General features: G+C 47.3%; 1 protein-coding gene across 1 annotated transcript; it reads left to right on the top strand.

Annotated features, from left to right (window-relative positions):
* Nucleotides 1-922: 922 nt before the first annotated feature.
* On the top strand, nucleotides 923-1,969 carry LOC137506034 (paraneoplastic antigen Ma1 homolog). Its single transcript, XM_068233572.1, has one exon. The coding sequence runs from the start codon at nucleotides 923-925 to the stop codon at nucleotides 1,967-1,969; it is 1,047 nt and encodes a 348-aa protein (XP_068089673.1).
* The last annotated feature ends 7,820 nt before the right edge of the window (nucleotides 1,970-9,789 follow it).

Below are 9,789 nucleotides of genomic sequence, written 5' to 3'. Positions count from 1 at the left end.
ACACTGGGGGACATATTAGGAGGGAGGGATAAATAAATAGTGGCGGCAATCTATCCCGCATGCAGATCCCCGGGGCTGGTGCCTCGATCATTTTTTTTCCTTCTCTCTGCCCAGCGGCCGGGACAGAAGGGGGGCAGCGCGGGATGGCGGGAGGGGCCCCCCAAATCGGTACAGTCCCGATCAAATCGGGACTGTTGGGGACTATGTCTATGCTGTTGTTGCTGAGTGCATCAGGAGTCTTCTTGCTGCTGCACCTTCTTCACAAGGCGCCCAACTGTGCACATAATGTTCCTTAAAGGGGTACCCCGAGTGCAACTGCACTATAGCCCACTGGCCAGTCGGGAGTTAAATAAGATTGTGCTACTGATTGCATTGTCTTAAGTTTGTTTCTTTGCTATGGTTGTGCGTCTTTCGCCAGTGTAGTGTGCACTCCTTTAAAGTGACACTGGAGGGGCGCAAGAGGTTACTACCGTGTGTTGATTGCAGTTTATTAAGCTTGTCCCTTTGCTGCGGTGCGTTCTGTGCCAGTCTAGTGTACACTTGTTTAGAGTGACACTGGAGGGGCGCAGGAGGTGGCTACCTTGGACATACACTTTCTATGCACTTTGAATGTGTGAAGCGTATTACTGTTACTGTTATGATCTTGCTGAGTTAACAAGTGTTTGATTAGTGCTATATTTTCTATTGCTTACTTCACCCCATTAGATCACGTTGGTCAGTGGGGAATAAATATATTGCATTGATACTGGTGTCTGCATGATTCTAGGAGGCAGGGTGCCACTGGAGGCGGTATCCACTAAGAGGCCCTGTTACATTCATTAGCGATCCAGTCTGTCTCGCTACATTTGGCGCCCAACGTGGCGCCCTCTTTGGTTCCGCCCGGTGACGTCTACGCCCCTTATCCCTTGAAATCAGACACAGTATGGAGTCAAGAGCTGCCGGAAGATGGTGTGAGAACCACCAAGCTGCCGTGGGACACTGTTTAGTCCTAGAGTTGCCAGGGCATGACTGGACTGATGCACAGATTAGGAAAGTGGCTGAAAGACTACCAATATCTGGTCGGGGGTTCCTGTTAGATAGTACAACAGACCCAAGTGGACCAACTCAATTTGCCCTGCTGGAGTGGAAGACCCATGTCCCCCATGACAAGATGCCTATGACCCTCACAACTCCAGGCGGTCAGTTAGTTCAAGTGACCATTCCAAAAGGTGCAGCAGAAGTGGAAGCTGAAGTTATGGGGCCATTATCTGAGCCTGCCATTGATCAAGAGAAGAACTGTATTGGACCAGAAGTCCTTGAAGCATTAAGAAACCTACTGACAAAGTGTAGATCTCCTGACTATTCGCTAGCAAGCTGGGGGTACAGAAAGTTACGGTTGTTCTCTGGTAAAGTACCCACTCCCCCTGGTGAAGAAGATTTTGAGGCATGGATGGACCAAGCCACTCAGGTACTGGAAGAATGGGATGTTCCTGAAATAAGCAAGAAGCAGAGGATTATAGAAAGCTTGAAAGGTCCAGCAGCTGACACTGTCCGAAATTTGAAGATGAGACAATCTGATTGCACTGCACAGGATTATCTTGATGCATTGCATAGTGTGTTTGGGAAGATTGATAAGCCCGCTGATTTACTGTACCAATTTGAACACACCTACCAGAGGGTTGGAGAAAAGCTGTCAAGTTATGTAAGGCGACTAGACCGCCTCCTGCATCAGTTAGTGTTAAGTAAAGGAATAGACCCAAAGCAGGTGGATCGGGCCCGAATCTGTCAAATCCAAGAGGGATCACAAGCTCTTGACCCAGTGGTGTTCAAGTTACACTTGGGGGATCAAGTGGAGGTGCCAAGCTATCCTCAACTGATTAAGAAAATTCGAGAAGAGGAAGCATTACAAGATCTAAAGTCTGGGTATACTAGTGCAAGGCCCGTGAAGATTTGTCAAGTCCGTACAGTGGAGGCAGAACCAGTGTCTTAAAACAACTTTCTGGAGGATGCATCATTAACCAGTCTGTGGAAGGTGTTGACCCAAGTAGTACAGACACAATGCGAAATGCAGAAGACACAGTTGCGAGTCCTGCAGGCTCTGACATCACAGAAGACAGGAAGGTCCTCTTCTGATGTATCCAAGTACCAGACAGAAGCAATAGTCCCGTCAAGGGGAGGACCACAAAAAAAGACTGGTTATCGTGGTGGTGAGTTGGGTCACATCCAGCAGGAGTGTAGCTGGCAATCAGATTTCAACAGCAGGAAGAGGAAGACCAACCAGCTTGTGGAAAACCACTTTGGTAACAAAATCTCCAAAGACTTTGCCAGTAAGAAAGTGACTGAGCAAAAAGAGTCATTGGGAGCTGCACCCACATCAGGCTTTACACGTACCCATACTACCCAATGCCAACAAATGAGGAAACGAGAGAAGAGGCCGAAAGCTTTGGCCAAATCTGCTTCTGAAGCAGGAGCCACCACATTCCCTAAAGATCTTTTGGGACCATCACCAGTGGTGCCAGTACAGATAGAAGGTGTATTCACTCATGCATTACTGGACACAGGCGCACAAGTGACATTGTTGTATAGAGACTTTTATGAGAAGCATTTAGCTCATTGTCCTTTACAGGCACTGGATAAGCTGGAGATCTGGGGAATCAGTGAGAAACAGCTACCATATGATGGATATGTGAACCTTCAGATTCAGCTAGGATATAAAGTGGCAGGAACTCAAGAAGTCCTGGATACACTAGCAGTAGTCTACCCCCGACCGCCAGGGTCCTCACGGTACTCAGTGATCCTTGGAACTAATAATCACCTGGTTAGACGAGTATTGGAGCCCATCATGGACCGTTATGGGCAGCCACCTAGTCCATTGCACCCTTTGCTTCAAGCCGCATGGGAACAACTGTTGGTGGAGCGGGAGGCCCCAGCCCATGGGGTTGGAAGTGTATGGTTATCTCAGCGAGAAGACTGTCAGTTGATGCCTGGACAAGTGGTATGTCTGAAAGCTGAAGTGAGAACGACATGGAAGGAGTCAGTCCCGTTGCTGTTGATCGAAGGGGAGGAAGGATCTGGATTGCCGCTAGGGGTGGAAATTATCCCTGAGACTATCCCCGCAGAGGATTTGCAACGCAAGAATGGCAGAGTGCTTGTAGGAATCAGAAACACCTTACCACAACCAGTCATGTTAAGACCTCGGGCAAAACTGGGAACGATGTTTGTAGCAAGCCGAGTGACGACCCCTTTTCAAGTGGGGGGAGAGGCAGAAGAGCTGGAGAACAAATTGGAGATCTCAGTTTCTCAAAACTCCCTTTTGCCTTCAGAGTGGAGACAACGTTTGCTCAACATTCTGCGAGGACAAAGTGAAATCTTTGCACAACACGAATATGATGTCGGATGTGCAAAAAGTACACAGCACCGTATTCGCCTTCAAGATGACCGGCCATTCCGGGAAAGGTCAAGGCGGCTAGCCCTTGGAGACATTGAAGATTTACGGAAACAGCTGGAAGAACTCAAAAGAACTGGAATCATTAGAGAGTCTCGAAGTCCCTATGCTTCACCAATTGTAGTGGTGCGAAAGAAGAATGGTACTATTCGAATGTGTGTAGACTATAGAACTTTGAATCGACGTACTATTCCAGATCAGTATACCACACCACGAGTGGAAGATGTGTTGCAATGCTTGGCTGGAGCTAAGTGGTTTAGTGTGCTGGATCTTAAAAGTGGATATCATCAGATTCCAATGCATCCTGAAGACAAGGAGCGAACTGCCTTCATTTGTCCTTTAGGATTCTTCGAATTCAATAGGATGCCCCCGGGACTCATGGGTGCTCCAGCCACCTTTCAGAGGTTAATGGAAAATACAATGGGAGATATGAACCTGCTGGAGGTGCTTGTGTATTTGGATGATGTCATTGTGTTTGGAAGAGACCTGGAAGAGCATGAGACTCGGCTAATCAAGGTGCTGGACCGGTTGAGGAAGGAAGGGTTAAAGTTGTCGCTGGAAAAGTGCCAATTCTGCCTTCCATCTGTAACTTACCTGGGACATGTAGTGTCGGCTGATGGTGTGGCAACGGATCCTTCAAAGGTTGAAGCACTAACAACTTGGCCAAAACCTAAAACAGTTTCTGAGCTCCGTTCATACTTGGGTTTCTGTTCTTACTATCGAAGGTTTGTCAAAGACTTTGCACAGATCGCAAGACCCCTCAATGATTTGCTCCAAGTGAAGGAAAAGGTGCAGGCTCCAGGGTCTAAACAAGATCAGAAGAATAACGTTCTGCAACGTGCAGGAAAAGAGTCTGTCATTGAGCAATGGACAGAGGAGTGTGCCTTTGAGAAGCTTAAAAGTTGTCTAACCAGCACACCTGTTTTAGCTTATGCAGACCCTCAGAAGCCGTATGTCTTACACATTGATGCCAGCAGAGATGGACTAGGGGGTGTTTTGTACCAGGAGCAGGAGAGTAGACTGAAGCCGATAGCCTTTGTGAGCAGGAGTCTGTCACCAACAGAGCGGAATTACCCAGCACACAAGCTTGAGTTCCTGGCACTGAAGTGGACTGTGGTAGATAAGCTTCATGAGTATCTATATGGAGCTGAGTTTGAAGTACAGACTGATAACAACCCTCTCACCTATGTGTTGACCACAGCTAAATTAGATGCTACAGGACATCGATGGTTGGCGGCCCTTGCTAATTACAGATTTAGTCTTAAGTACCGTCCAGGCATGGCCAATCGGGATGCAGATGGGCTTTCTAGAAGACCTCATGATGTGTTGCAGCCTGAAGATGAGTGGCTAGAGGTTCCAGCCCCAGGTGTGAGAGCCATGTGCCAAGGTATAAAATGTGAGATTCGGACGATCTGTGCTGCTGAAAAGCTAGGACTACCACATGAAGCAATTCCTCAGAGGTACTGTGAGGCTTGGTGGTGTATTCTCCACAGTCAGCATGCAACGCATGAGCTGGCGTGGAGGAGGTACACACACTAGCACCAGGAAACAGGCTATCCCTAGTATAGTGGAGGGAAGGACAGACTCCAATAGGAGATTGTGGCGCACAGAGCCGGTGCAGATCTGACAGCCACAAACAATGCTTTCGTTATAACGTCTCAGCGCAAAGTAGCGCTGAGCGCATAAACCAGAACTGAGGAGATCAGGACAGGTAGACAGAATGAACGCTTGCTAGCTAGCGGCTACTTAGCGACAGCAAGCGTCCAAAACCAGACAGACTGGAATGAGGCAGCCAATGCGCTGCGGCGATGGCGTGCCTCACAAGACAGGACAGGACAGTCAGAAAACAGCAGGATCAAGATAGATGAACGTAACACAGATAAATATACAATAAGTATGTTTTCCTAGCGTATTACAATTACAGCTATCAATGAAACTATTTGTAACGTCTGACTAACATATGTATATATCGGCAATGAACCGATATATGACATAAGCAGGAACGCTGACTAGGACTAGAGTAATACAGGGAACAGGACTCAGAAGGATTCGCTATCTCTTCGCAGAGATGAACGCAATCCACAAACGGTAACAGAACAGGATTCAGAAGGATTCGTTATCTCTTCGCAGAGATGAACGCAATCCACAAACAGTAACAGAGCAGGATTCAGAAGGATTCGTTATCTCTTCGCAGAGATGAACGCAATCCACAAACAGAACCAGGAGCAGGGTAACTACCTCAGCACGGGTGTTCACGGTACGCGCAACCTACCAAAACGTGCTGGAAAGCTGACTAACTGCACACAGGATATAAACAGTTCGTGTACGTATACATCAGCGACACTGATGTATCGACGTAACACAAATACAAGGAAAATAATAAACGTGCTGGTATGCATATATATTGGCAATGAACCAATATATGATGCAAAGACCAGCAAAGTATCTTTATAACAAGAAACACTATCGGGGGCTAAAGCGACAGCAAGACAGGCTTAAGCTGAAGCTATGAAAACCCAAGGAAACCCTGCAGGAAGCAGATCTTTATACTGAGGTCATCCAATGGGAGCAGACATGCAGATTCCCACACAGGTGAATGATAATCAGTCACAAGCTGACAGCAGGGAAAGACAGACAAAGCTATGCAGCTTGCATGGAAATAGATCAGAACTGCCTGAGCTGCAGCACTACTACTTCCAGCAACAGCTGCTGCAGCAGCGATCATCACAGGTACTGCAATATGGTGACATTGAAAAGCACTTCATTACCTGCACTGAGTTTGTCAGATCTGCGTCACGATCAAGCTGAAGATACACTGTGCCGGGGTGTCAAAAAGGCTCTACATGAGAATAACCAAAACCACCTAAAAGATATCAACCATCCACTGGCTGGATTATTGCTTAGAGAGTGGAGTCATCTGAAAATGAAGAATGGTTTGGTGTACCGGTTAGCACCAGCTGCTGGAAACACAGAGAAATGGCAGTTACTGCTACCTGAAAAATACAGGGACATGGTCTGTTCCTCCCTTCATGATGATCATGGGCATTTGGGTATTGATCGCACCCTGAAGTTGTTGCAAGATCGCTTTTACTGGCCGGGCATGAGACAGGATGTGGAAAATTACTGCCGGTCTTGCTCCAGGTGCATACAACGGAAGACACAGCCAGTGCGAGCTGCACCATTGGGACATCTACAAAGCCAAGGACCAATGGACTTAGTGTGCATTGACTTCTTATTTGTAGAGCCTGATGAGGGTGGGTTTGCCAATGTCTTGGTGGTCACCGACCATTATACCAGGTATGCCCAGGCCTTCCCTACTAGGGACCAGAAGGCAATAACAGTAGCGAAGGTACTGGTGGAGAGATACTTTGTACATTATGGCCTCCCACAACGCATTCACTCGGATCAGGGTCGAGATTTTGAAAGCAAGTTGATAAGTGAGTTGCTGAGTTTGTTGGGCGTAAAGAAGACCAGAACTACACCTTATCATCCTCAGGGAGATCCACAACCAGAGAGATTCAACAGAACATTGTTAAATATGTTGGGGACCTTACCCAGTGAGAAGAAGGCTCAATGGAGCAAACATATTGCTGCTGTTGTCCACGCCTACAATAGTACTGAAAATGATGCCACTGGATTCTCGCCATACTTTCTTATGTTTGGGCGGGAGGCCCAGTTGCCAGTTGACACTGTTTTTGGGACTTCTTGTGATGATACAACAACTGTCTCTTACCAGGGGTATGTGGAACGCCTCAAAAAGAGCCTGAAGACTGCTTATGAAAAAGCTCAAGAGGCCGCAGAAAGGCGGGGGCAGCAGAATAAGGCAAGGTACGACCAGAGAATCCGGATCCATAATTTAAAGCCAGGTGATCGTGTGTTGTTAAGAAATCTGGGGATCCCTGGGAAACACAAGCTTGCTGATCGCTGGAGTTCGCAGGTGTATGAGGTGTGTTCTCAACTGTCAGGTATTCCTGTATATCGGATTCGGCCTGAAGGTCAAAGTGGGCCTGTGAAGTCATGGCACCGAAATAACCTGTTACCACTGGGACAAGCAGTGAGAATGCCTGCTCCTATGGCAGATGAGCATGATCAAGGCCGTCAGTTGAGGAGGTCACAGCGGTTAGCCACACAGAAGAAAAGCATCGTAGTATCACCTGAGTGTGACCACAACACTGAAGAATATGATGAAGAGTGGGGATGGGACACCCCCCCAGTAGGAAGATTTGTTTGGGGTCCTCGTGAGAATGGCCTAGATCTGAGGCCCGAAGATGTGAGTGTGCCACAGACTAGCCCAGACGTAGTGGAGAGAGATGCTGAGGAGAGCCAACTCAGAGTAGAAGCTCCGGAGTTTGTCCCGTCGAGCAGTCTGGAGCAAAATGCTTCATGCAATCTAGAGGACCTGGTGACTGAAAGTGATACAGATGGTACTCCTCTTTCAGACAAAGTTGAAGAAGAATTGCAACCAGTAGATATTTTGAAGGATAAAGAACCAGAAAGTCATACAATAATAGAACAAGAAGTTCAGGAAGAAAATTTCCAAGAAAGTCCATTGGAAAGTAGGGAGTCTCGACAAATTAGAGCTCCTAAAAGATTACCTTATGACTCTTTGGGGAACTGCAGTGAAGAGAGAGTATGTGCTTCACACCGAGAGATCAACGCCCATGTTCCCAAAACCATGAACTCAGGTCTTTCAGGTGGCACCCTGTCTCCCTGTGGAGCTAAAATACCTAGTGCTAGTTGGTGGGTTCCCTTTAGTTATGGCCAGTATATTCAGATCGTTTAGGTATGTCTATGTCTGTGAATTAAAGAAAAGTTGTGTAACTTTCCGTACTTGGGAGGACCCAAGCTTTTCAAGTGGGGGGAGAATGTAACACCATATAATGTGCTGTTATTGTGATGTTATATACTGCTGCCTTTGGAGGGCATAGTTCCTTTAAGACTGCAGAAAATTCTGGAAGAGAGGCTGGAGTGAGCAGAGGCTGCTGGGAGCTGAGGTGTGGCTGGTGTGCCTAGAGCCTGGGAGAGAGGTCTGGAGTGACTGGGACTGGATCTTCAGGCCTAAATCCATAGGACTGGCTTCCATTTGATTGCTGAGTGTGAAGAAGGGATCCTGTGACACAGATTTGCTGCACCCTGAGCTGAATCTTGCTGCTGGATCTTGGTGAAAGGATACAGCTGCCGGACCAGAACTGTGTGAACCTGTGAGGTTGGTGGAGTCTGGATTGTACAAGCCGCGTGGACTTCAGAAGGAACCATTTTAGCTGGATTACAAAGTTTGTGAATCTCAGTCTCCTCAAAACTTCTGCCTGTGAGTTCTGCACCTGCTGAGTGACCATTATCAGGGACTGGCCCTGCACCTCATGGTAGGAACCATCTTTGCAGTGATAGAGGGGCATTAACCTGGCTGAGAGGTTTGGGAGTCATACCACTCCTCTTACAACAAACTGTGGACAGTGTATGTCAGGACTGTTTGCCATAGCCTGCCATTCTGAACTGTAGCCTGGTTAACCTGTCCCCTCTGACATCACTGGCATCTATGCTGTTGTTGCTGAGTGCATCAGGAGTCTTCTTGCTGCTGCACCTTCTTCACAAGGCGCCCAACTGTGCACATAATGTTCCTTAAAGGGGTACCCCGAGTGCAACTGCACTATAGCCCACTGGCCAGTCGGGAGTTAAATAAGATTGTGCTACTGATTGCATTGTCTTAAGTTTGTTTCTTTGCTATGGTTGTGCGTCTTTCGCCAGTGTAGTGTGCACTCCTTTAAAGTGACACTGGAGGGGCGCAAGAGGTTACTACCGTGTGTTGATTGCAGTTTATTAAGCTTGTCCCTTTGCTGCGGTGCGTTCTGTGCCAGTCTAGTGTACACTTGTTTAGAGTGACACTGGAGGGGCGCAGGAGGTGGCTACCTTGGACATACACTTTCTATGCACTTTGAATGTGTGAAGCGTATTACTGTTACTGTTATGATCTTGCTGAGTTAACAAGTGTTTGATTAGTGCTATATTTTCTATTGCTTACTTCACCCCATTAGATCACGTTGGTCAGTGGGGAATAAATATATTGCATTGATACTGGTGTCTGCATGATTCTAGGAGGCAGGGTGCCACTGGAGGCGGTATCCACTAAGAGGCCCTGTTACATTCATTAGCGATCCAGTCTGTCTCGCTACAGTCATGTTACTGACTTTTCTCAGGGGAGCTCACACTCTAATACCTACCACTATTTTGTGCGAGAGAACACTGGCTAATGTGTGTGTGTGTGTTGGGGGGGGACATTTCCTACTTGCTTTTTTAAGGTCACTTTACTTATACCCAGGGAGAAACCATGGTCCCACTGACTTTGGGCTGCACTATTACTAGGATAT

This window comes from Hyperolius riggenbachi, chromosome 1, assembly GCF_040937935.1.
Source record: "Hyperolius riggenbachi isolate aHypRig1 chromosome 1, aHypRig1.pri, whole genome shotgun sequence".
In the NCBI taxonomy this organism is placed as follows: Eukaryota; Metazoa; Chordata; class Amphibia; order Anura; family Hyperoliidae; genus Hyperolius; species Hyperolius riggenbachi.
The sequence above is the reverse complement of the archived record's forward strand: the minus strand, read 5'-3'. Positions and strand labels throughout refer to the sequence as shown.

Excerpts from the sequence above, each read along its gene's own strand:
- LOC137506034 (XM_068233572.1), top strand. The coding sequence starts at position 923 with ATGGAGTCAAGAGCTGCCGGAAGATGGTGTGAGAACCACCAAGCTGCC.